The following is a 26,384-nucleotide window of genomic DNA, read 5'->3' on the forward strand; positions in this document are numbered from 1 at the left end:
ACTTGTGAGGTTTGGCTCAAAATGCCTTTACTTTTCTTAAGCCTGCCCAACTGGAGAGGGAGCTGCCCCAAAGGAGACATTCAAGCCAGGGGTAAAATTTAGCTGAAATTAATGTGTTCACGGACTCAAAAAGTTGGTTGCTGGGCAGCAGTGTGGGGTGAAAGGTTTCCTCATTCTTCCTAGTAAATATAATGATAGTGCATGGGAGTCGGAGGAACTGTGTTCTTAATGAATGTAAAATGCTTTACTGTGCATAATTGCCTTTACCTGTCTAGCATCCTTGGGATGTGAAGAGAAAATATAGCTGCCCTCACTTTTCAGATGGACACGACAGTGTGCTGAAAAAGATGGATGATGGGTTCAAGGTTGGTTGCAAAATCCCCTCCAACCAAGGACCATTCATACAGTATGTGCAGCATCTCCAGGAACAGGTAGCCTCATCCAAGGAGTTTCCGTGAAGCTCTGGATTGTATGCGAGTGACATCCTTTTTCCTTCAGGGTGAAACCATTGTTTTTTGTTTTCGTTTTTGTTTTTTAATTAATTTATTTATTTGGAGAGAGCAGGGAAAGGGCAGAGAGAGAGGGAGAGAGAGAGAATCCCAAGCAGGCTCTGCGCTGTCAGTGCAGAACCCGATGTGGGGCTTGATCCCTTGAACCGCGAGATCAAGACCTGAGTCGAAATCAAGAGTCAGACACTTAACCGACCGAGCCACCCAAGTGTCCCCAGGATGAAAAAAATTCTTAAATGATAACAAGAACCAGAATCCATTCAGTCTCCTTGTTTTAAAAACCTGGGAGTCTTGCTCAGTTTTCTCTGCAGACCCTGCTTGTGCCAGGTTCAGTAATGTCTGTGTCTCTGTGAATGTGGTTCCAAAGGTTGGGAGAGGACCGTAGCCTCACTGGAGCAAGCGGACCCAGAATCCAAAAGAAACGCTATGGATTATTAGTGCTGTTAGTGCGTTCTCACCCAGGGGATTTCCTTTACCGATTTGTCTCACTAGAGCTGAAGAGTCCAGAGAGCTTCCTCATGCCCCCACTGTCAAAGGGTAAACATCCTGTGAGTGTCCCTGGCACACATCCTGGAAGTGCTCCCTGGACAGGGCCCCCCTTCTTCCCTGTAGCCCCTGTGTCGTCTCCAGCCTCTGCCAACCTCTGGCCACTTTTGAGGCTCTTTAAGGTCATTGCTGTCAACTTTCAAAATGTTTGGAATGTCTCTTTGACCTAGGTTGGTCTTTGGAACAGACTCCATTGAGAGTCCTGGCTGGTTTGGGCAGCTTTGGGTTGGGCGGGGGGGAAGGGGGGGGTGCCTTTCATCAAGGCCTCATGATTTACTCATTACCTAAACCCAATTTCAGCAAAGCATGCAGTTGTTTTTACCCGTTTCAAACTTCTGGTGGTGTTGGCCAGTCACATAGTGTTCTTGGAAAACTGAGGAGCTGTATTTAGTTCTCTCTGCCTTATATTTCATGGGGTCCCAACTTTCCCCAAAGTCTGTTGGTTTAGTCCTACTGTCCGTGTTGTCTCCTGATGGCCCGTATGCTTCCCAAACTCTGAAACTGGAAAGTAGCCACTGTTAACCTCTTAGGTTTTCTGTGATTTTTTAAACTGGGACACACTTTACTTGAGACTGATGTGTGACTCTCAACTTGGTGGGCAAGCCTACTGGGTTTCCCAGCTAGAGTTGGCCTGCCTGTAGCCTATTAAGAAGTCGACCGAATGTCCCTAAGTTACCTTGCCGGGTGCATGGAATTGATGAGGTTCGGCTTTAAATGCTTTTGCTTTGTCCTTGGCCAGGTTACAACAGCCCTTGTTTCTTTTGCTCTAGGTATCATTGGTGGATTGACCAGTGTGATAACCTCAACAGTGGAAGGAGTGAAAACGGAAGGGGGTGTCAGCGGTTTCATATCTGGCCTTGGGAAAGGACTCGTGGGCACTGTAACTAAGCCAGTGGCAGGCGCCCTGGATTTTGCATCAGAAACAGCCCAGGCGGTGAGAGACACAGCCACTCTCAGTGGCCCCAGGTCAGTGGTCACGGAGGAAGTCGCTTTTGCAATTTCCATCCCAGATATGCTGCCTCTCCTGATCCATGCTGATGTGTTTAATCATATACTTTCCACCTTAATGATGTGATTTTTTTTTAAAACTTGAATCCATGTATCTAAAATTTCTGACCTGCCTAATATAAATATGTGAAAATAGGGTGCAAACATCGGGCATGAATCGCTTCTCGGCCTTCTGGCTAAGATCAAGTGCAAAAACCGGGCATGAATTTTTTGAGAACTACATCTGTATCTATCCACCTATATCTGCGTCTGTCGTTTATGTGTATATAAAATATTGGTTTTTTCGTTAGAGGGGTCAGAAATAGAATTGCGCCGTTACAGATCTCCCGTTCACCAGACGAACTAGATCCCCATATGCCCGCTAAGAGAACTGTGGGGCTGCAGGCTGCATCTGGCTCCTGGGCTCCTGGCATGGTTTTAGGGTCCCTGTCTTGCAGCTCACCGTGTGGGTCTGCCCTTTCTCTGTTCTCCCTCCACTCGGACATGCCAGCCAGCCCCCAGCCTCGTAAAGGAATTCCGCGGGCAGGTTGGCAGCTTCGCTGCGGGATGCAATCGTGCCTCGATGGCAGCCAAGATGGGAAACCGGGGGCAGCCCGTACGGCTCCACAGCCCACAGGATCCAACTGCTTTAGCACAGCTCCTCGTGTCAGTCGCCTATTTGAGCCTTCCTTTTTCCGAGTGACTAATTGGGGATCTTATCAACAAAGGCTATAATGAATGTTACAGTTCCCAGCCAAGCTGGACGCCACTTAAGCCCAGAAGGATTTTGCTGCTCCCCGGTTAATAGATATTCCCCAAGTGAATTAGCGTGCCCTTTTAGAATGCCTCGGGCCTGGGCCTTATCCACACCCTGCCGCTCCCTCGAATAGGATTTGAAGTGAAATCGTCCCCAATTAAAGTGAATCCATTTGTCTGTCACCAGAAAACCTTCCTGATGACACATTACTGCAGGGGAAATGCTTAAGATTGTGGACTGGGACCATGTAATGTGTTCTGCCAGAATGTCTTCCATCTGGAAGCAGCTGCTTCTTACAAAAGGATCTGTAGCGTTTACTTTAGTTAAGTTACGTTCTAGTCTCAGATACAGAGCTAGAGCAATCCTGGAGTATATTTTGAAGCATTTATGAAGGTGGGGGGAGGGGCAGTAGGGAGGCTTCAAAAGTATTTCCGGTTTTTCTGCGTCTGCTGGAAACCCCAGAAGTCTACCCCCAGTATTTCATCGGGACAGTAAGACCTGATGACCACATGAGTAAAAGCAGGCAGCCCCTACGAATTCCAAAGGAACCATCCTTATTCATAAAATCCCCAAGTGGTCAAGGGATTGAGTGTTTGTTTCACAAGGGGTCTGAGGTACGTGTGTTTAATTTTTTAAATTTCGTTTTGTGCTGGGAACTTCAATGGTGTTGACCAGAAAGAAATGACTCGAATTTTCTACGGTGTGGAAGTCTTGGTAGACCACAGCAGGGTCTACTTCGTGTCACCGATGTATCCCGTCAGTCATTCATTTCTAGTCAGTAAATACCAATGGAACGTTTTCTAAGAACTCAGCGTTGGGAACATGGCAGAGCGCAAGGCTGGCCCTGCCTTCAGAGGGCTTACAGTCCAGTGGGGAAGCAAACTTAAAACAAAAATCATGCAGTCATCCTAGTAATCATAATTTGTGAAAATTCTGACAAATGGCACAGGAGATGTCCAGGGTGCTGTGAGACTGTGTCATTGGAGAAGGCGCAGGGGAGAAGGAGGTCGGCTAACCTGTGGTCCATGGGGTCAGGAAAGGCTCTTCTAGGGTAGTGCTGTTTAGAAGTCCAATGAGCTGTGCGTTGTGCCCCGGGACCCCCTGGGAAGTGCTGGTCGGGATGAAGCCTGAAGTGGACGTGAGGGTTGGCCAGGTCAAGGGAAGAGAGAATCACATTCCAGGTAAAAGGGGTACAGGAAACTATATGACTTGCCTAAACACAAACAGTAGCCGGGCATTCTAATTGCAGTTTGGCTGCAAATTTCCCGGAACACCTGTCTTCGTAGCCCTTCGCTCCCAGAACAAAAGCTATGGTGGGAAGCGAGGAGCAGCCAGGTAGTCCGCCTGGGGACATGGGAGCTTAAGTGAGGGGGAAAGAAGCTTCTGCATCTCCTCTCCGTTCTCAGAGGAGCCACGAGCAGGAGAACCACAGCCGAAGTTAGCAGAGGTGCGCAGGGCACGTGCTGGACCATCTAATGGGAGCCTCGGAGAGCTTTGGCCCTTTACCCTTTATTGCACTAAAAAGGCATTACAGCTTCTGCTGAGACACTTGGACCAGTTTCCCTCCATCCATTTGTCTAGGTCCCAGAGTAGGTTATTCATGAGGATCTGTGTGTTAGAGAGAAAAGAACACTTCGCCTGGAGAGCTGTAGGTCTGGGTCCCCACCCCCTTGTTAGCTTCGGGCCCTTGGTCAAGTCTCCTCACCTCCCTAAGCCTCAGTTTTTTCATCTATAAATTGGGGATAAATATACCTGTCTCTTTATTCTCTCTCTCAGAGGTCTGAAGCCCAACCAGAATTATTTTAATGTGGCTGCCATAAGGAGCTATAAACTGCTGGACAACCCTATGTTTGAAAGTCACATTAAAAGAACACAGATTCTTGCAGGTGGAGAAATGTTTCGGTGCCTTGAGGGTTTGTTCTGATGACACTGGGATCTCTCAGGAACATACTAATTCTACCACGGGATAAATCACCCCTGTTTCTTGGAAGTGAGTTATAACCATCTCCAACCATCCCAGTTGACTGAACAGGATCCAGGGGTGTTACTCAGGGTTTTTCCCCACTGTTTAGACAACAGGGACTAACAAATGATTTGAAGGGATTAGAAGTGAGATTCTGACCGAGGGCTGACCTGAGCCCAGGGACCGAGCCAGGAATAGAACCCAGGAGTCCAAGAGTTCTGCCTCTGAGTCTGCTCTTGGAACGAGCCTTTCTGCTTCCTTTGTACTATTGCGTCCAAGTGAGGGCTTAGATCTTAGCATCTATGTTTTCAATGACTCAAATTTTAAGCAGATGATAGCAAAGTAAGCCATAAGACTGCAAAAGAATACTCCTGCCAGTAATCCATCTGAAAAGTGGCCTTACAGGAAATATTGGCTCCTTTTCGTGTTTATTTGAACATGATTTTATTTATAGGGAACCTCCCCCCCCCGCCACCCCCCGCCTTGAGTTCTCTCAGATTAAAATACTTCCAAGTTCCTCTCCTTGGTGGAGTGTGCAGGCATTCCACAAGGACAGTCACCTAACTTTCCCCCCCAAGTTTCCATGCAATCTAATTGTTCTTGGGAAGGCAGGTGGGGGCGGGGGGAGAAGAGGGCGGAGGACCGCGCAGAGCCCTTGGCCTCCACATGAATGTTGTAGACCAATATCCCCTGCTGCATTTGTTAACTGGACAAGTATGTGTGGTTTGGAACCGAAATAAGAAGGCTTTTCCAAGGCAACGTTCTGCTGGCTCAGGTTGCATCTTCTCGTCTACGTGTTGGGCCACATTTGTCTGTTCCCAAGTCAAGTTTATGAAAGTGGCACAGATGCAGCCACACTCGCCGTGCCACGGGAGCCATATAGAGAAGCCCAGCCCCCTTCACACATGGCCACGCATGCCCTCTTCCTGCATGTGTGGTGGTAACTGATGGGAGCCCTTGAAAAGATACTTGGGTACAAAGCCACAGAGACCCGGGAACAGCCATTTCACAAGAGAAAGTACAAATAACGCTGAAAAGAGAGCTCGAGTGTTGGACTCTGGGCTGTGTATTTGCTTGGTTATTTCCCTAAATACCCTCTGTTGTAGGCTTTGGGTTACAGGACATTTTAGGAATGTAGCAGATGAAGATTTATGAAGCCGGGTCCTGAGGTTTCCTCCAGAATATTTCTTCACCTTTTTAGTCAGGACCCCAAATGGGGAGAGAAGCGGGAGCTGGCAGAACTTGAAATATTTAAACGAATTTAGCAAAGCTCAGGAGTGTCAGAGCTTTATCTCCTTATTTAAGTTAGATAAGGAGGAACGGGAATTCGAAGGGTAATGATAGATTGACGTTTAAGAATATAGCCGTGAGGACTCTGAGAATGCTCTGGAATCCCAGGACCCCTGTGTTGTGCGCGTAGATGTAAATTCCAGTTGCTCTGAGAGCTTTTGAGTAACCTCTGGGTTGATTTCGCAGAAAAGATTGATGGTGGGCATATTTGACCTTTTCGGTAAAAACACTCTCAAGACACCACCCAAAATTTGTTCAAGACACTTTCTGCCAGCGGCCTCCCGGATATGAAATGGACGTAGATTTTCTTAAGGAAAAGTCCGTTTTTGTTACAGTGTTTGCTTCTTACCTAGGACTCTCCCGGATCGAGGGGAAGACCGTCTTGGGTCCGCAGAGCCCGAGTGCAGTCAGGTTGGACAGGTCGGGAAAAAGTCCACAGAGGGAACTTGGCAAATGCTTTTACTACTTTTCCATCCCAGTTGGGAAATACTGCTTGTAATTCTCCTATCCACGCATAACACATCAAACAGAATTGGTTTGAATCAAGGCTCGAGGCAACTTCCCAAGATTAAAATCTTCACGAAAATCAAAGTGGTTATTAGGATACACCAGGGCGGTCAGTTTTTCCCACCAGTGTCCACCTAAGGCAGAGGAGAGTGGACTTACGCCCCGTGTAGCTGGGGTCAGAAGCGAGCCCAGGACTGTTTGGAAAGCTTCTGTTTCATCTTAAAACTAAACGAATCTTACATTTTAGCACAGGTTTGTTTTCGTGACTTAATGTTTTCAGTTGCCACCTAGTACAATCAGCCCGTCATAAAGGCGCACCAGGTCGTCCTGTAGCAACTGCTTCTCATGCTCATTGAAGAACTTCAAGAGAAGCCTTCCGGATGAGTCCTGGGGACCCTAGTAGCACTGACGCAAAGACAGGTGTATTAACACAGTGAAAAGCTAGAGCCTAGTACATACTTGACCCTGAGGCTCTGCTTCTGATCTTCAGCCATATCTGTCTGTGAGCTTGATAGCTATCTGCTGCTTGGGGCAGCCAGGGAATCGGGTGATACACAGTTTTATCGTGAGAAGGAATTTGATTTTAGTGAGACTGAAGAATGATTGCTGTGTCCACCCAGAGGGGAGGGGCCGTTCACACCTCTCCTCTGCTGCCCAAGGGCGGCACATGGGGCACAGGGCGTAGGGCAGCCAGTTGCTTATCTTCTGCTCACCCTTGGGTGTGTGTGAGGTGAGAGCCATCTATTCTCATTTCCCGATCTTGCCAAACCAGGCCTTTCCAGAGAATGCCCAAAGGTAGATGGACCGTTTTCTCACTCCTCCTGAGCAACCCCCACGGGAGAGACCACTTTCAGAGCTACGTTAGGATGTAGGATACTCTCACTCGGGTCTAAAGTTAAGCTGATGAAGTTACAGGATAAGATATTTTTCAGAAACACCCTAACAGTCTTTCATGCCTTATAAGTTAAAAATCCTCTCACAGGAACACAAACAGAGAGATCTTTTTTTTCTTCTTCTGAGACTAACATCTTCCCTCTTGCTGAACTGTAAATACCATACTCCCCTTTCACTCAAAGGCTCCAGATGATGCCATTCTCATTATAACATAACTTATGGAAGGCTCAGATCTGTTGCTGGGAAAAAAAAAAAAAAAAAAACGGAAACCTGCGCACACCTATCTGAGAAGAGACTTTTCATTTCTGAAATCCCATGACTCATTTTTATGCAAGATTATCTGTTAGGGGGGAAAAACACTTTTTTGGTCATGGTACATTATAACCGTTTCTAGAAAGGAGTGTCTATTTTTTGCCATTTTTGGCATGCAGACATGACTGACTTCCTGGAAACGGCACAATCCTGCTTCCAAAAGCAAAAATAAATTGGATTTAGGCATGTGCATCCTTAAAGTACAATCCTCATGTCTCAACCAGCGGGTCTTTGCTCAAAGAGAATAAAATGGAAAGTATAATTGCTTTCTGATTTTGGTTTCTTCCATTTAAAAATTAAAGAATCAATCTAACCATTGCACATGTGGAGTCCTTTCCTCGTTCGGGGACTTGATTTGTGCAACTCTGGAATGGCTGCATTTGAGATTTTGGGTTTGAACTTCAAGAGAAACGGAACAGTGTGTTTCTTCCTGAGAAAAATTTGTATTTTATGCATTAGAGAAGGATGAAAAGTCATATCCTGTTTATAGAATTCCTCTGTAAAGGTGCTAAGTGCACTTACTTTCAGGTTTTGATGACTACCCTGTGTCTTTAATGGTTTTCCCTTACAGAGTTGTCTCTCTTTGCCCAGCAGGAAATTGGAATCCTCCTTAAAGAGGGGATCCAGGTTTGAGTTCAGATCCCCTGCTCCCAGAAAGCTTGAGTGTGGGATAATTCTGAGGCACATAGGGGGCCAGCAGACCAGGAGGGGATTGAAGACTATAGTGTTGTGTTACAAGTAAAAGCTTGTAATCTTTGGGGGAAGAAAAGGTAGGTTTGGGGTTATAATTAGCCCAGAGTTTCCTTGCCCCAATACCTTTATTTAGTACTCTTTTGTCCGACTGCCTTTCAAAGACAGATTCTTGCCAAGTTTCTCACTTACTTGTCAAGTGGGGGAAAAATAAGATTGAACTTGCAAAGCATTTAATTTTTTTTTTATTTTTTATTTTTTTCTAATTTTTTTTTTTTAACATTTATTTATTTTTGAGGCAGAGAGAGAGCACGAACAGGGGAGGGTCAGAGAGAGAGGGAGCACAGAATCCGAAACAGGCTCCAGGCTCCAAGCTGTCAGCACAGAGTCCGACGCGGGGCTCGAACCCACGGACCGCAAGATCATGACCTGAGCCGAAGTCGGACGCTCAGCCGACTGAGCCACCCAGGTGCCCCGTGAACTTGAAAAGCATTTTAATCACAAATCCTCTGCAAAAAAAAAAAAAAAAAAGAGTTTTATTATATCGGGCTTATATAACTCAAATTTGGCTAACAGTGTTACTAAACTATATCCTTAGTGGATTTGCTTTGCTACATAGAGGAAACGGATTGCTCATTAGCACAAAATTTGTCCATGTGGGTCCTTTTAGAACAGAGGCTCTCAAAACATGGCTTGAGGACCCCTAGGGAGGCCCACTTTCCCAGGATCCATAAGGTCAAACTTACTTTTATATGTTTATATAGGAATTTGTACCTGGGTAGTTAAATAACCCTGTGATAGTGATATTCTCTAACGAACATACAGTGGAGTTTTCCAGAAGCTACACGGTGTATGATACTGTGCACACGGATGGAGTGTACAAGCAGATAAGAAAATGCAACTGTTTTCTATTAAGCAAGACTTAAGGAGATTTGCAGAAATGTGAAACAACGCGACTCTTCGCACCTTCCGTGGCTCCATGAATATGCCACCGCCAACAGATACCTGTGCCTGGTTAATTTCCTTGACAAGATGCTCTACGTGAAAACGTGGTGATGATCCATCATCCTGCTGGGAAATAGCACCAATCGGCAGTGGTGGATTAATGTGGATTAAACTGCGGGAGTCCCCGTGATAGGATGCTTCACCTTGGCTTCCTGCCGACAGTTGTCAGCCCTCCTGGTTTGCTCCTGACTTTTACTGGGTTTCTTGAGGTAACAACTGGAAAGATTTTATTCCATACCAGAAAGACCTCTTACAACAATTTACCTAATTTAGTCCCTCACCTTAACCTACCCTCCCAATAAATTTTAACTTCAGCAGCATGGTGAGCAAGGAGCACATTACTTCAAAGTGCAAGGCCCATCTTGTCAGGCCGCTGGCTCCCGCTAGCACTGCCCTCAGCTCTTTCAGGAAACGGAGAAGGTATATCTGGGTCGCGGTTCACTTGGGCGGAACCTCAGCTTTCTCCCCTAGCGAAGCTGGTGGGGCAGGACAAACCCACAGTATTTGGGTAAGCTCCTTTGAACTCTCTGTGAAAAGCAGTTTTTATGAGGCAGTTCTGTGTTAACACCAGAGGCCGCCCCTAGTAGATACTACCCAAACGTACTTCAAACGTAGGTGACGCCAGCGGTGACACAAGCGTCATCATAAAATCCCGGGGACTGCAGGAAACTTCAGAGGAGAGTCAGAGCCGAACTTCGCTTCTCATTATGAGGAGGATGGGCCCCAGGAGTCCTGGCTAACCCTACTAGCTTAGGACTTGTTGGATCCAGTGGAACCTCCCTGAGTTCTGCCAGGATCGACACAGGGCAGAGCTCCTCAGTTCCCTAGACTTTGCAGATCTACCCCGGCAGCACAATTAGGGTGACAGTGACTGGCACCTGCCCACCTCCTAAGGCGTGAAAGGCCAGCTTACCATGTTTTCATATCCCTCGTGAGAAGACGAGAGCCTGTAAGAGTCCGTGTCTTTGTTTGAATTGTTAAGGGGCCCCATTGATTCAGTTTAGCCAATCCTAAATGTGTGGTACTCCGATCCATTTGCTTAATAAACATGCTGGTTCAAGTATAGGCAAACTGACAGTAGAAATTCATTACTTGGTTAAATATTGACCTCCCACTATGTTCCAGGCCTATAATAGGTATAAGTGCCAAGAATATTTAAATACTTGAGGACAAACTGCCTTGAAGAATCTTCCAGATTCTTGAGAATCACCAAGCTGTTTGTGCATCAGTATTCTTAAATTGGTCTTGCGTGTTCAGGAGAGCAAGTTTCCTCTAGCTTTCTTAAAGTACCCCTTTATGAGGGTGACCTGATTTCCTGTTTGTTCTGGAAAACCACAAAGTTGAATTTGTGTTGCAGTGGTGTATACTGGGGAGGCTTGGTTAGTTACAGGCTGTTTTTCTAGCTTTATTAACAGGTTTGTCATAGCTCTTCCAAAACTCTCGAAAGATCTCCACTCTTTCTGCCTTATATGTTCTTACTAAATATTATATAATTTCGTGCTATGACTTTGACCCCCATTGCCTCACTATAACACATTTTTTTTTGTCTTCTCAAACTAAATTTTATTTTGTCAAAGTAAATACGTGTCCATACTATTAAAAGTCGAAGGCTTCTACATGTCTGAAGATAAAAACCAGCAGCCTCCCACCTCAGTTTTCCCTGCCTCTGAGACCTTGCTCCCCCAGAGGCAACCACTTACAACACTTTTGGCTGCTTCTTTGATTTGTAGGTATTTACCTCTATGTTTCTTTAAAAAAAAAAAAATGCTATTTCTTGATTTTGTTCGACTTCTTATTACTGTACGTACATACTCCCTCCCCCTCTTTTTCAGTATAGTTATATTGGCCTTTTTGGGCAAATCGGTATTCAGTTTTTACACTGTTAGGACTATGTCAACAGTATTCCCAGTGAAGCTACCTAGGTTACTATGATTATGTTTCCTTTCTGGTTTCTTTTTTCTCCCTGGAGTTTGTAACTGCTCTGACTGTTGTTTGCTTAATTTGCTACATGCATATTCCCACTTCTCCTCAAGCTCTTACTTTCAGCTTTTTTTTTTTTTTTTTTTTTACTGCAAAGTTAGTGACTCCCTAAAAAAAAAAATGTGGTTTTCTATCTGCCTATCGCTGATTTATCCGCAAACTCTTTCTGTATGTTTCAAAACGTATGAAGCAATTTGTCGGGTTTATGATTTTTCTGGTAGGTGCTTCCCCTGAGTGCTGCCTGCTCCCGCGTGGACCTCCTGCTGTCTAGAAACCACAGGGCTGGTGCCCTGCTGCTCCTAAGTTTCTTTCTCCCGTTGGTTTGGTCTTTCTCTTTCGGGAATAGAGACAGTTCTCAGGTGGTTGGTGATTCTCCACTATCTGTTCTGATCCTCTTTCAGGCCGAGGCACCGACAAGCAGCCTGGGAGCCCTCTGTGGGGCCTGGGGCCTTCCTGTCTTGTGCTGAGGAGGAACAGGCTGACGGGGGTGAGAGAGGGGCCCGCAGATCTCCCTGCTGCTTCCACGGGCCGGTAGCCAGTCTTGCTGTTTGCAGCACCCTGCCACACGGGGCCTGCCTTTGGCCCCGGAGCCCCAGCGCTTCTTGGTGCCCCGTCTTGCTGAAACCTGGTGGGCTTTGCCGTACTAATTAATCAGCCTGCCGCTCTGTGGCTCCCACTCCCTCGGGCTTACATTTCAGCACCGCTTGTCCGTCTACTCCTGCGCTTCTGAAAGAGTGCTGACACCTTCTCTTTATCCTTTTGGAGTCGTGCCATTTGTATCCCTTTGCTTCCGCTTTCGAGGGGTCTCTCGACTCAGTCTGTCATATTTAATCAGAAGCCCTATAGCGCGGACTTTTCACTAATTCATTCATCCCTTCTTGATGTCCTTTCCCCCTCCGCATCCAGCCAGTAGCTCTGAATCCGTGTGGTTTGCCCGACATCCATATCCGTGGTTTCTGCTACGACCTTCTTTAAGTCTGGTGGCATCAGGAAATCAAACAGTAACGTGGCTGCTGACGGTTTTAGACCTTCACCACGAGCCAGGCACCGTCCTGTGTACTTTCCACGTATTCCCTCCTTTTATAGCAACAACTTCTGAACAGCGGCCTCTTGGGCGGCCAGTGGCCCTTCCTTCACTGGAAGCCTTGGAAGGCGCCTGGAGAGAAGGCTTTGCTACTCCCAACCCCAGCCTCAAGTCTGGGCTTGGTCTTTAATCTCTCATTCTGTGTGTCGTAAAGAAACAGGTTGTAGGAGGCTCTTGTCAGATCCCAGGAACATGAAAGAAATAGCACACCCCATGGTAGTGACATGGCCCTGTCACCACCCCTCGTGGAACCATAAAAGCTATTCAGAAGGGCCGGCAGCTGGTGAGCGACTGTGCTTAGATCCTGGGTGCTGATGGGTGTTTTGTAGTTTCCAAGGGAAGTTGCTGAAAGTTTTCTTATCTCGACACTCCAAGGGCAAGAGGTCTTTCTTCAAAGAGAAGCGGTCATTTCAGAGAGAGATGTGGAAAGAACGTAAAATCACAGGTCTTCCCCAGTTCTGGAGAAGAAATGGGAAGGAGCACTGTGGCCGCCCCCGTAAAAAGGAACCAGGCGGTTACGGGAATCAGGGAGGGCTTCCCGCAGCGTGGTTTGGTCCCCACATCTGTCCAACAAGGTCAGAGGGCCCGCGGGGAGTCAGGCAGCCCCGGCTCCGAGGCCCTGCGCTGCTCTCTGTCAGCTGTGGCCTGGAGCGAGTCCCTCCCTGCTTCCCGTCTCTGAGGTGAGAGTCCTGTCGCTCCCGTGGGATGGGAGCCTCCTTGGTGCTCACGTGGAGGAGGTGGCATAATGCACGAGAGCACCTCGCCTGAAGCGGTGTGTGCGGTCGGGGCGCGAGAAACGGCGTCGGCGTCCGGGCTCTTTCTGAACACGGATGGAGCGGACGCGAGGCGGCGATGACGTCTTCACTGCTCGCACACACCGTACCCCCGAAGGCCCACTGGCCACTTGCTCTAGTCTGTGAGGCCAGGTTCACCTGCTCGGTTGGGTGTCTGTCCTTCCTGGTCTCTTTCTCCGCACAAAACAGGCCGTGAAGTTCAGGCCCACAGACCTGTGCCCGTCACGCAGCCGAGGTTGTTGGGCGGAGGCCCTCAGCCTGGGCCCTCAGCCTCCGTGTAGGAGAAGCCCTTTGAAAAAGGTGTGCGGAGGCCACGAACTCACTCTGAACCCACTTGTGAAGAGCAGGTGATCCCAAACTATTGTTAGTGTCTGCTGTAAATGATATGCCTCTGGGTTCGAGCAGAGTTCAGCCAGAAGCCCCACATGACATGGAAATCTGTCCTGGAGCCAGGTTTGTCGGGTAAAAGTTATGTAGCGAATGTCTCCAAACATTGGCATCTGTTGTCTGCCGAGGCTGGGGCGACCGGGAGTGATGGAGTGCTTGCGGAGATTGGGACGGGGCGTGCGACCCTGTGACAGCTGACAGACGCTTTCGGGCCACTGTTGCTCATCCAGCTCTCTTGATAAACAGCCCTGAAAGCATTACGTGGTTTGGAAAGCATTCCTCAAAAACAGTTATACTCTCCAGACGCATGACAGGCCACCGTGGAGTTTTGTGGAAGGGTTTTGAATCGTAGAATCGGATCCCCCTTCGGCGGGGCCGTTGGAACGGGCGAGGGCTTATCTGCGCGACTCCCGCCAGGACGGCATCACAGCAATGTTATCGTGTAGGTCGGGGTCCCCTAGTCTGTTAAACAAACAAGAGAGTGCTCTCGGGGTCAGGGCTAGAGTTGAAAAGGAAGAACTCTTTTCTTTCCTCTCTGGGTAGATGCGACGGGCCCCTCGAAACCTCGCTTTCATCGTGCGCCCTTCATTTCGTGGCTTCTGCGTAAGGAAAGAGACAGGGCTTCGGGTTATTGTGCGGCTTGGAGCCTTTCAAAATGAGCTTCCTCTGGAGCATAAATGTTCGTTTTGTAATGCATTTCAGAGCACACCTTCCCAGTTGTCCTATTTCCAGAAATCTCGCTCCCGTTGCCTTTTGCTCCTCCTAGGAGGTTCTGGGTGCCGCAGGGCGAGAGGGAGGAGGGGGAGGCGGCTGGCAGTGGGTGGCGTCCGTGCCTTCGCAGTTCATTTGGGACTTAGACTCCTACAGAACTCGTGAGGCAGGCAAAGTGCTCTGGCGACCCATTTTGGCACAAAACTTTTACTGAATTCTAATACACCACAGGTTGGTTTGGGGGGGTTGTTTTGTTGGGTTGGGTTTTTTGGGTTTTTTCGTTTGTTTTTTGCTTTGCTTTGTTTTGTTTTAAGTTTGGGGATGGCATTCACAGGATTTTATTCTTATTCCCAAAATGCAGTGGTGGTGCTGACAGAGTAACATGGAACATCATTCTGATTTATCATGTTGAAGTGACAGCAGTTCACATTCTTTTAATCTGTCAGTGTAGGATCAGTTCCTCCTTGACTCGAGTCTCTGCGATCAAAATAACCTATCTGGATGTTCCCTTTGGGTATTGGAGGCAGCATGGCCTCTTGGCAAGAGGGCAGGATCATAAATCCTGAGACCAGAACCCCGAGTCCAGCCCTCACATCCCTCTGCCTTGTGGCCTTGTGCCAGCAGCCTCTTGTCCCCTCCTCAGGCCAGTCTCCCCACCTCTGAGGGGGTGAGGGTCGTCCTGGCCCGGTCACATCTGCCTGGCCGAGGTGAATAGCTCCCCGAGGAATGGCGCAGAGGGGGCTGGCTCTTCTCCCCCGGCTGGCTTTGCCGTCACAGAGGAAGCTGGGCATTGGGACAAAGAAGGAGCTCAGGCAGGACATACGAAAGCTTGATAATATTTTCTAAAAATAAAAAGGCAGTAGGTTAATCTGAGGCAGTGCCGTACCTAACATATTGCTGAGCAACCCTTGGCCCTAGCCTGAACCCCAGCTGGGCTTAGCACTATTTAAGTTGGTTACATCTAATCCCCCGAAGGGTTGAATAAGTGGCCCCAGACATGGCAGGCTAGCTCACATGGGGGCAGCATGTGAGGACAGCCTACATAAAATGTAACATCCAGGCAAACCCTTGTAAACAGACTGCTTCCCACATGCTCCGTCGCCGTAGAGGTACTAGAACATTACGCAGATTCTTTTAGCGGGTGCCCAAGGAAGTCGGTGTTCAAGAAGAGCTCTTGACGGAGGCCATTTTGCATCAGGAATGGATTGTGTGTGGTATGAAAAAGCAAATTCCAGAACATATTCCTCTTTGGCTCCCAAGCTAGGATAAAATTCGTCCTTTTTAGGCCCTGCGTACGACATAGAGTCCGCGGCGGGGCCCCGTAGCTTGCGAAGGCCGGCCGGAAAGCACACAGGAGAGAAGTGTGTGCGGCGGTGAGTTGGCTGCTGATGGCGGCCCTGGGCCCGTGTGGTGGCTGCTGCTGCCTCCCACTCATGAGCAGCTTGCGTCCCTGCACTTTTGAAGTCAGGCCCCTTTGTTTCCTTGCGATTCTATGTCCCCAAATACAGTTATCAAAGTGACCCGGAGACAAAGTCCCACAGGAAGTGGGGGCATCCGGGTCACTGTTTATGGAGCTCTCACAGTCTATCTTGGCCCCTAAGAAAGTCCCATTTTCGGCAGTGGGTCTGGTTTTCCAAACTTTAATATATCGGGGAATCTTGACGCATCTGGGCTCATGATGGGCCAGAGTGAGTCTTCAGAAGGCCGCCTGCTATGCACCCAGCAGCCAGTGGAGACCGGCCTCACTCGCAAGTGTTCATGTAGCCTGTGTGATAACGTGGGCGTGTGCAGGTGCTTTGTAGACTGCCCTGGGAGACGTGAGGTGTTATTAAGACTTCACTTAGCCCCGAATTCATATGTGAATAACTAGAGGCAGATTGAATGGATTTCACATTTTTCTTGAGAATTTCCTAAATTAGCCTACCTAACTTTTTCGTGCCCTTTCTCTTTCCTGACCTAAGTAGCTCTCTGCAACATATATTTGGTACAAACCAGGACAAATATTATACAGGAAAAGAAGAAGTACCACAGACACCGGGATTCTCAACAGCTAGAGACAGTTTTCTGTGATCCATTCATTCCATGGCACCTCCTATCTACTACCAAAAAAAAAAAAAAAAAGAAGGTGCTTTGGGCTTTGGAATGACATATTCATTAGCTCAGCTCGAAACATCAGCATCGTGGACAAGGAAACCTTTGAGGAAAACAAGAATGGGTATACAGTTCATTCAGAAAGACCGGGTTAGTTCCGATCAGGAGGCACGACTTGCACCTTCAGGCTGAACCCGACTCTCATCCAGAGCCTACCACCGGCCTCACTGGACTTCATCAGAGACACCTGCCTCTACCCAGAGGTGGAAAATACCTTGGTGCATGTTGTTGCTAGTGTGGGATTTTAGTTTTAAACAAACGTGGGCCCTAGTCTAGTACTGCATAACAGTGGCCAAAACGACCAAGCTGGCAGGAAAGCACTCAAAAAGCCAGCAGTGACTCCTCTCAGAGGCTTTCCTACCTGGTCCTCTCAGCGTGGCTTTGGCTTGTTTTTTTCCCTCTTCCATTTCCTCTCTTACTCCTCCTTCCTCTGTTATGCTTAGACTTTGGTTAGAAGAGTTCCGCTGGTCATCATTCCAGGCTGTCAGTAGCCTCATTTAGAGGTGGGCCCACTGAGGCACAACAGATGCTAAACCATGGTGGTTCACACGATGAACTGTGGGCTCACAGCTCATCCCCTTGGAGAGCCTGGGTTCAGCTCTGGCATGACCGCCTTTCTGGCCCTCAGACGGCAGCCTCTGGGGTGAGCCGCAAATTCCGGGAGTGCTCTCCTCTCGGGATCATCTCTAAACCGAGGTGGAGGCCTGTCCATCGAGCTGACGGTTCAGCCCTTTGAATACGAATCAGCTATTGAAGATGGAGGGCGAGAGCAGACTCAGCAGGGCTCATGCACGGGACCTTCTGTTTGATTCCATGAGACCGGATCCCCCTTGGGCGCCTCGCTTCCGTGTAGGCGCGCACACACGTGCACATCCACCTACCGTGCTCACGCGTGTGAGTTCACTTTTCTCTGTATTAATATTTAAACTGAGCGCAGCCACCAGGCAGTGTCTGCATTCCCGTCCCCCGTGGCACCCGGGAAGACAGCAGTAGGGCAGCAGAACTGGGGCTCCTTTTAACGAAGGGCAAGCGAGCCCCCACGGTACCCCCGAATTCACGGGTTCGCGCGGAGGTGCGCTGCGGGAAGAGCTGGTTGCTGTTGGCCAGACGGTTCGTCAGAGACCAGACTGAAGATACTGCTCTTGTGAGAACGGAGTGCACTCATACATTCAGGAGCAGCTCCGGGCCTATATGTAGGGCCCAGGGCCTGCTGGGATGGGGTTTTACACTTGGGCTGTCCTTTTGCCCTTCCACTGAACTCTTTCATTTCAGTCATGAGCAAACAGTCAGTGCCTGAACTAACAACCCTGCCGTCCTCCAAAGCACGGCTCGCTTACAGTACCGAACAAAGGGAAGGAGGGCCGCGTGGGCCGGCCCAGGCCAAGGAATGCGGCTTCAGGGTTCTGCTCCATAAATTTAACCAGCACGACGAAAAGGAGATAATATGAGCCTTCGTGATGATCTGAAAGGGGGAGGTTCTGTGTCCCATTGATTGCGGTCTGGCCCGGTGCCAGGCCCAAGCCTGACCGACAGTTGAACCATATCGTTAAGGCGTGTAACACAGCTCGAGTCTTGTACTGCCGCCAACGAGTACATGTCCACAGGGCAAACGTTTATAAGGAGTCGAGGCGGCTGTCCTGTTTAACCCTCTCACACCGCATGTAATAGATCCAGCTGCCACTCAGAACTTGCCCATCGGGGGTCACGCAGGAAAGCCTGCACGTTTCTGCTCTTCAGACGGAGCTTCTCGGGACCGGGGAGAGGGAAGAGGCGCCGTCCAGAGAGGGTTTCCCTCCGGAGAAGCAAAGCAGTCGGTCTCCCGCCTTCCTCCAACCCCCCCCCGCGCCCCCCCCCCCCCCCCCCCCGCCATCCCGGCCAGAAACGGGACACCGTAGTGCTTTATTCGAAGTAGCTCTCTGTTTGCAGTATAATGTTGCCGAAGGAAGCGGGGCTGACACCACAGGAAACCTAGCCGTCTCCGAGGAGGCCGCGCTGGCGGCAGAGGCGGTTGGATGCGGATGGTGGAGCGTGCTCCTGGAGCTGCTGCAATTCGGGATGATTCTGTTTCCCTTTCCCGCTACGCAGCCTCCTCGAAGGCTGCTGATAGCCTCACCTTCTGGCTTTCCAGAGCCGCCCCCAGATGCAAAACCAGAGCAGGTGCAAGGCTGTCCTATGGGGTGGCCTGTTAGCCCCGAGTGCTGACTGTCAAGAGGCAGGCCGCCCCGGAGGGCCTCGGTCCCCTCATCGGGAGGGCGTGGGGGAACGGGCACCCCATCACATCACAGCAGGGCCTGCGGGCGCCTGGCTTCTCGCGGTAATACTGCACCGAGTAAATGGAAGACAGACAGGGCTCTGGGTGTAAGTAGTGGGAAGAAAGGCATTGTCTGTGTTCAGAGGACCCTAGGAAAACAGTGGGCTGAGGGGTAGTTTAATCCCGCCCATCCTTTGGCCAAACTGGGGACCTGCCCCTCCTTTGTCCACACCATCCAGCAAGGCAGACATTTCTGTCATTCCCAGGGAGCTTGTCTCCAGGGGACAAGGCATCGTGGGTGGATACCCGTGTCCCAGCTGACGGTGCTCCAGATGCTGAATGCTTATGTGTGCCACGCACTGTTTTAAGCATTTTATTTTCATATATTACTGTCCTTACCGTTTCATTTTCACAACAACTACGTGAGGTGGATGCTTCGTTTTCCCCACTTTACAGCTAAGAAACAGGAGACACAGAGAGGTTACGTGACTGGTCTAAGATCTCAAAGGTAGTGAGAGAGGGAGCCAGAATTTGAACCCTGGCAGTCTCAATGCAGAACACACATTCCTAACTTCCGTGCTGTTTCTGGGTCATCTCTTGGTCTCTCCCACCCAAAGACCTCATGACTTAAATCTGAGGCTTCTCACCAGCATTCATGACCCACTTCTTTTTGGTTCTTGGATATGGATACGGAGAGAGGGAATAGGGTGTCTGCCTCAGACCCAGAAGATATGGGAAAAGATGCCAGTGCAGGTGTTGGGGGAACGGGGTGAGCAGGGGGGTAGTTTCTATAAACTTTGGGTCCCCTGGTGTGAAGGATGCTTATCACATCCACTCCACCCCAACCAGCTTAATCCAGAGACAGTGCGAGAGGAGCATGGGAGACCCTAGCCAGCCAGTGCCCATGCCTGGAGAACTTGATCGCTGAGCTTTGTGTCTAGGAGCTGGGCTGTCCCAGAGCTTCCTTCCTGCGCCGCCCCCCGCCCGCCAGTGATAAACGACTGCAGCCTCCCAGGCGCGGCATCTGTCACTTTCACAAACTAGCCATGATGCCACCTGGCTCCACCTTGTCTTTGCTCTGCCATCCAGCAAAAGCTGCCTTCACCAGCTGGTCACCTGAGAACCCCAGCTGCTACACAGTACAGGAAGCCTTGGAAGGAGACTGAGTAGGGTGTGCTCAACATGCGGTAACCTCCTTTCCGTGGCCAAGGAAGGCTCCTGCTTACTTTGGTGCTGTGGGGCCTGAAAAAAAAAAATGCTTTCGGGAGTAGGACAAGCACCTGAATGGCTGGGCAGCCCTGCGGTCATTGGGTTCCATTTGATTTCGCTTCTGTGGTCAAGGTGCTTTAACAGCCTAGGTAGAAGCAACTTACGGTGTGGACTCCTGAAATGATTGCTAAACCCAAAGTTTAGCAGACCCTGGTACCGGATGTCTCCTAATGGGGCACCTGTTCAGAGGTTCTCTTTGTCATGTGTTTGAATGCATTTGGCATCAAGGGGCCATGCTGTGTACCTGGTCTTTTGAAATATCAGAGAGAGATGCTAAGGGAGTAGTGAGCAGTTAAATTGTAGGAAGAAATTCTGCTTTTCTCAATTGTTTTTGTTCTTTAACAGCGATCGAAGATGCCATGAGGTAGCCAGATGATCCACTAACTGGGATTTATAGAAATTCTTACCTGCAAAAATTTTAAGACAGAGAGAGTACTTGAAAGTTTCAGTGCTTCATGTAACATGCAGAAGGAGGTCTGGTCTGAGCGTTTGGCATCTAAGTGATCTTCTGGAAAGGGAAGGATGAAAAGCAGCTGAAGAATCACCTCTTGCCTGATATGTGACTCAGCCTCCTTTGTGGCCTTCAGGGTTGTCCCAGGCCTGCCTGCTGCTCTCCATGCAAGGAGCTTGGTCTTTGGAAAACCACATGTCTTCTCTCACTAGCTGCCTCCACCTCGAGGTCCAGAGGGAGAGACCACCCTCAGCCGGCAGGAGACGCTAGAATAGACATTTCATGTTCGCTGTTGGCGGAGTAGGGAGGGTGCTGTCACCTCTGCTCTGGGTCAACTCCCAGATGCACCTGCTCTTCCCAGAGGTGTAGGGAGGCTCAGACAGAGGGGCTGGTGCCGACTGCTGATGGGTCTGTGCTTCTCGAGAGCCTGTGTCTCAGTGCTGGGGGACGGTGCGGCGGCGGGGGCGGGGGGGGGGACCATTTGCAGAAAGGCGGGTGGGCTAGACTAGATCTGAGAGGACTTTATTCTGCTGACCCCTCTGTGTGAAAGTGTCTAGTAGCTTCTTTCCCCACTGCCTCCTTGGCTCCCAGCAAGCTCTAACACATCTTGAATCCCCATTTTTTCTAGTCCTGTAGAGGCAAGCCCCAGTCCGACAGTTCCAATGGATTCGGTCTTGTTGGTTCTTGTTTCCTAGGAAGACAAGTACTCTGAAGGTTTGGTGTTGACTTGGCCCAGAGGGGGTGCGTCTGATTTTTATGAAGGCACAGAAATGCACCTGAGATGACCCCACGCCCTTTTCTTTTCATTCTCACCACCTGGACCATTAATTCTGCTCTCAAAGCGGGTGGGGGGGGGGGTGGGCGGGAAGGAGAGCATTTCAAAGCAAAGCTGATTTGGTCTGTGAACCAGCTTGTCTTCTAGGTTGTACTTCACCCTGACGAGAATCAGAAAGGACAGTCTATAAGCCCCCGAAATGCAATTTCCAATGAAACACGAACTTCACTCTAGTGGCTCTGCAGCTGGAGAGCCTCGAAACCAGTTCCAGATGTTCTCTCTCCCTGTGTTGGCTGCAGGGGAATGTCGGGCAGGCTGGGAGGCAGAGTGCGTTTGCTTTTACCCGCTCTCGGAGTGCCCCCTTTGCAGTCCCTGACTCGCCCCACAGGGCTGTGTAGGGAGAGTGCGGTGGGCACCTGGGCCTCGGCCCGGCCTACCAGCTCCCACTCATCCGCCGGGGCACGCTGTGCCGAGCCAGCCGCTTGCTGCGGGAGAAGCCCTCACTCTGCTCTCCAAGGTCAAAAAGCAAGATAGGGCTGGAAAAGTAAATCAGGTGGGCTGGGAAGGAGGCCTCCTGCCGAGGACACTCAGGTCACCAGAGCAACACCGCTGGCCCTCACCCGCATCCAGCGTAGGGTGGGGCTGTGCCGCCCAGTGTCTGAAGAAGTAGCGTGGACAGTGACGGTCAGTTCATTGTCCCCTTCCTCTTGAGAACTCTCCACGCGGACTGGCCCCTCAGCCACAAGAAGCCATCCCAGACAAAGCCCGGCCCTCGTGACTCCCTCTCCGGTCTGCCTCCAACCCTTGCTTGCGTACAACATACGATGATAGAAGTCTGTGCGCCCTCGTGCTCTGCTCTTTTACGTGTGTGTTGGACATTTTGGTGTCTGTGCCTCACTGCGTCCTGAATCGTCTTCTGAAAGAATAGCTCTGTTATCTGAGTTCAAAAAGATGCACAGATGTGAACTGTTGTGAAAATCCAAACAACGCATGGGCACGCACAGTGTGTGGACGTTGTTCCAAGGCCCTCGTGCAAGTTACCGCTTTATGGCACGCCGGTGAGCTCGACACTGTTATTCCCATTTTAAAGAAGAAAAGAAGAAGAACTCAGTTGCCCTGGCCATTGACAGTCGCTGAAAGGTAGCAGTGGTGACCTTGGCAGATATTTCTGTATGCACGTATAGATGTGCGTGTGCACACGTGCGTACGTGTGCTTTTACATGAGTAGGAGCACCCATGCTCACAGCTGACCTTTTTCACCCAACGGTGACTCTGGGACATCTTCCCGTTCCAGAAGTTAATCATCACTCTTAACATTTATATGATATTAAGTTGCATGTGTGCCATGGTATCCTTACCTGTCTTGAAACACGTTGCACACTGCCTTCTAGGAAGTTGAAACTCTGTGTGCTCCCACCACAGTGCTTGAGAGGACCCGTGTCTCCTCACCCCTGCCAGTTCTGGCCATTTACTCACTCAGAATCCAGCCAAACATGTTATGAAGGCAATGTTAGACTAAGAGCAAGGCATCGTTCCTCTTTTTGGTCCCCACCGATCTGATCCGAGAGAGCGAATTTTCCACGTCACTGAGTGCCTTTCTTTGATAATTAGGAGTGTGGAAGCATCTCTTCTTACTTCAGTTGGCTGTTCGGATTTCTTGTTTTGGGAATTATCTTTGCCTGTTCTTCACCCCAACCCTTTTCACAGCTCTTGAGATCGAAGTTTGTCTCCCTTTTTTAGTGTTTGGCTTTGTCTCCTCCCAGCCCGTCTCGGCCCAACCCTTCCAATAATTGTCATTTAATCTGTTTCTCATCCATATTAGTACAGATCTTTCCTCCAAATATTAATGAAATTGAGATTAGTCACTGTGTGAATCCCTGTGAGTTAACGTCTGCACCTTCGCTTTATAAAAGGAGAGCTGTCACAGCTCCAGTCGGGTGCTTTAGCACCGAGAATGAGGCTTCAGTCAGATGGTTTAGGATACTGTGTGGTGTGGTCTCCTAGCCGGCTTTCATCCTGTGATTCGTTTCTTCCTGTTTCTTAGTATTTGATTACCGCCAGCTCCTGTTGTAAAACGTGGCAGATTAGTACTGATGCCATACCTTGTTGTCTAAATAAAAATCTTGCTCCGCTTGTAGGCAGGACACTGCTTGAAGCCAGACCTTCCCATCATGCCCTCTCTCTGTATGGTACCAGATGCCCTTAGCTGTCTCCTCACCGATGCAGTGTCTAGGTTTCTTCCCCACCCCTTTCAAGGATGTCCATCTTACCTTCCCAACTGGACTATAACCTTCCTGAGGTCATGCTTCTGCCTTCTTTGGTCTTCCTCTAGGATCCCCAGAATGCTCAACACAGTGACGGGTCAGAGTATTTATTTAAAGACATTTTCATCAGCACTCACAATAAGTTGACCGAGTCCAGGAGAATCAGAAAGACCCGAGATCAAGTTTGGCTTTGCCACTTAGCAGCTGGATGGCCTTAAGCAATCTTGATAATCTCTCTAAGGCATGATTTCCTCCTCCATGAAATGGAATACTAACTTCACAGCTTCCTATAAGAATGTTGTGACATGAACATGCCCCGTGTATAGTCCACACAATAAACGCAGCTGCGTGGACATCCCGTGGACTGTGGCGGCCCAGCAGCCTTCACTCTGGTGTCTCTCTCACTTAAGGTCGGTGGGGAAAATACAGATATAAGAGAGCTGGTTGAGGCGGCGACACACTAAGTTTTTCCGTGGAAGATCCTTAGAGGCCCTTGTGCTCCTCCGTTGAAAGACTCGTTGTTGAGTCTGAATGTGGTTTTTTCCAACAGGGAGCCTTATAATCACTCAGGGACTCAACACGATGCCACAAGTTTAAAACATGCCAGTGTCTCTTTTATGCTGTGCCAATTTTTCTTAAAGGGAGTATGCGTGCCTGTGCCTACGCGTGTGTGCATGTGAGAGAGAGAAAGGCTTGGAAGATATAAATATGGCGTCCAATTTTGCCTGGCGTAACAACTGTCATCTCTGGTAGCCTCTAAGCATTTTACCAAATGCACTTTAATTGGTTTCCTTCTGTTCTATTTTTATTTTGTAGTCATTGTAATGTATATGGAGCCAACTCCTTCAAATGAGACATTTGGTCATTAAAACATGTTATTTAGTGTAACCACCACGGGCCCAGCTTCAGCAGCATCGAGGACGACGAAGGAGGGGTCCGAGTGGTTGTTCTCCCATGACCTCACCACAGCAGTCACCCGCCGGTCTCTACCGCGCATGTGCCAAAACGGAGGCCGCCGGCAGCCCCGTGTCGCCTGCATCGCGAGCTTGGCACATGCACCTCCCAGGACCAGCTCCTGCCCCTCCCTGCCTGCCTCCGGTGGCCCTCAGCCCTGCTGTGGCATGTGGCACAAGAGCCCCGCTGGCCCACGTCACCCCTGTGTGCTGATTAGACAGGAATCCACAAATCTGTTGAGTGCATGTTTAATGTGACACAGATGTGGGACATATTGCAGATCTTTCTGCTTTACAAATTTTCAGCTTTTTGCATTTCATCAGTGTTGCTTATTATTTACAGAATGTAACTTGAGACAGCAGAACAGATTGTAATTTTTGAAAAAAGGTTTTGGGGGGTGATGGGGCCGCAGGGGATCTGGGAGAAAAAAATCCAGTAGTGTGGAATGTTGTTTGCTGTCCAGACCAAACAAACCAGTTTGCCAAGGGTTGATGGACTATGGCAATCAGTCCCATTCATGTTCGCGCTGGCAGCATTTAATTGTAAGGCAGCGTGACCTTCTTATCGCCAAATAAAGAACAGTCCTTTGTCACCAGGTTGAACACCATGGCACCAGGTAGGACGTGTACCTTTTGTGGAGGCCCCACAGGGTATCACCTGGCTGCTAGCTTGTGTTCTGCTTCCTTCCTGTCCAAAGAGGAAGGACACCATTGAACCCACTCCCCACTCAGACACATGGATGTTCCCCTTGCCTTAGTCCTCCTCTGGCTTTATACCCAGGCACTGTAGCAAGAGCCCGAACAAAGAAACACCTCTTCCATTGCCTGAAAGCTCCAAGATATTCTCGAGGGCACCGGAATGGTGGGCCAGAGCCAGTTTGACACAAGTTCAAAGAGAAGGTGCCATCTCTTGTTTGTAGAGGGCAGATTCGACTAGAGGTGGTCTTGGCTTCTGAGAAAGCTCAGCCATAGGTTACATTTGATGGCAAACAATAAACAAGCACCAGCCGGTCAGCAGGAAGATGAGAAGTAGGTGATTGATTGGCTGATCCCTTTATGTTTCTAGGTCACAAGAGTCTCAAACTTGGGACTGCGCTAATGAAAGCCATACAGCAAAAATCCTTTGAAGGGGGTTCTCCTTGGAACTTGAGCTAGTGCAGAGAATCGGCCATCTCGGTCAGTGGGTTCGGAGCTGCGGAGGTGCTGAGTGTCGAGACTGGATTAGACTGGGCCCCTGAGCAACTTCCAGAATGCCAGGCCCCACTCTTTTTCTCTGCTGGAAAAGTGCAGATGGTGCACGGTCCCCCGAGGCCACCAGGCAGCTATCCAGTTGCCGCCTGGGAGAACTTGACCGAGGCAGTAACTTTCTAGCGTGCCTCCGCGAGGGAATGACCAGCATGCCTGTGCTCCGGGGGTTCCTGGGTTGTGACCAAGTCCCGGCCTTTCTCGGGCTTCGACTGCCCCTCCTCCACTCCCTTGGCTTCGGCAGCAGCAGCTCTGGCCGTTCTGCCATCGGTTCTGACAGAGTCTTGTGGCCACCGGTCCGCTCATTTCTTATGTGTGCATGAACATGCATTTCAGGTACTGTTCTAGGTGCTGGGGTACAACAGTGTGTAGAACGGACAAAAAAAATCTCTGGTTCCACGTAGCTTCTGCTCAACACCTCCCACGCCTTCCAGGCCCCCTCCCTAGAAGAGTTGGGTGGCTGAAAAGGGGGTGTGTCACAGCTGGCTCTGTGAACCCTCCCGGGGCCTAGGAGTGTCCCTCTGCCACCTCAGGTCCAACCTCGGCCCGGAGCAGAGCCTGTTTATCCCTGGGAGTGTGGAGGCTGTGCGCAAACTTTGATTCTCGCGA

The 26,384-nt window shown here is 49.6% G+C and overlaps 1 protein-coding gene across 4 annotated transcripts in view; it reads left to right on the top strand.

Moving 5' to 3' along the window:
- Positions 1–26,384, top strand: part of VPS13D (vacuolar protein sorting 13 homolog D) — a 257,070-nt gene that overhangs the window by 205,972 nt on the left and 24,714 nt on the right. For all 4 annotated transcript variants that reach the window (XM_043573784.1, XM_043573785.1, XM_043573786.1 and 1 more), the window contains one exon: positions 1,826–2,021. In XM_043573784.1, the coding sequence (XP_043429719.1) occupies positions 1,826–2,021 (196 nt within the window). The remainder of the gene's footprint in view (positions 1–1,825; positions 2,022–26,384) is intronic.

The sequence above is a fragment of the Prionailurus bengalensis genome, chromosome C1 (genome assembly GCF_016509475.1).
Source record: "Prionailurus bengalensis isolate Pbe53 chromosome C1, Fcat_Pben_1.1_paternal_pri, whole genome shotgun sequence".
NCBI classification, from domain to species: domain Eukaryota; kingdom Metazoa; phylum Chordata; class Mammalia; order Carnivora; family Felidae; genus Prionailurus; species Prionailurus bengalensis.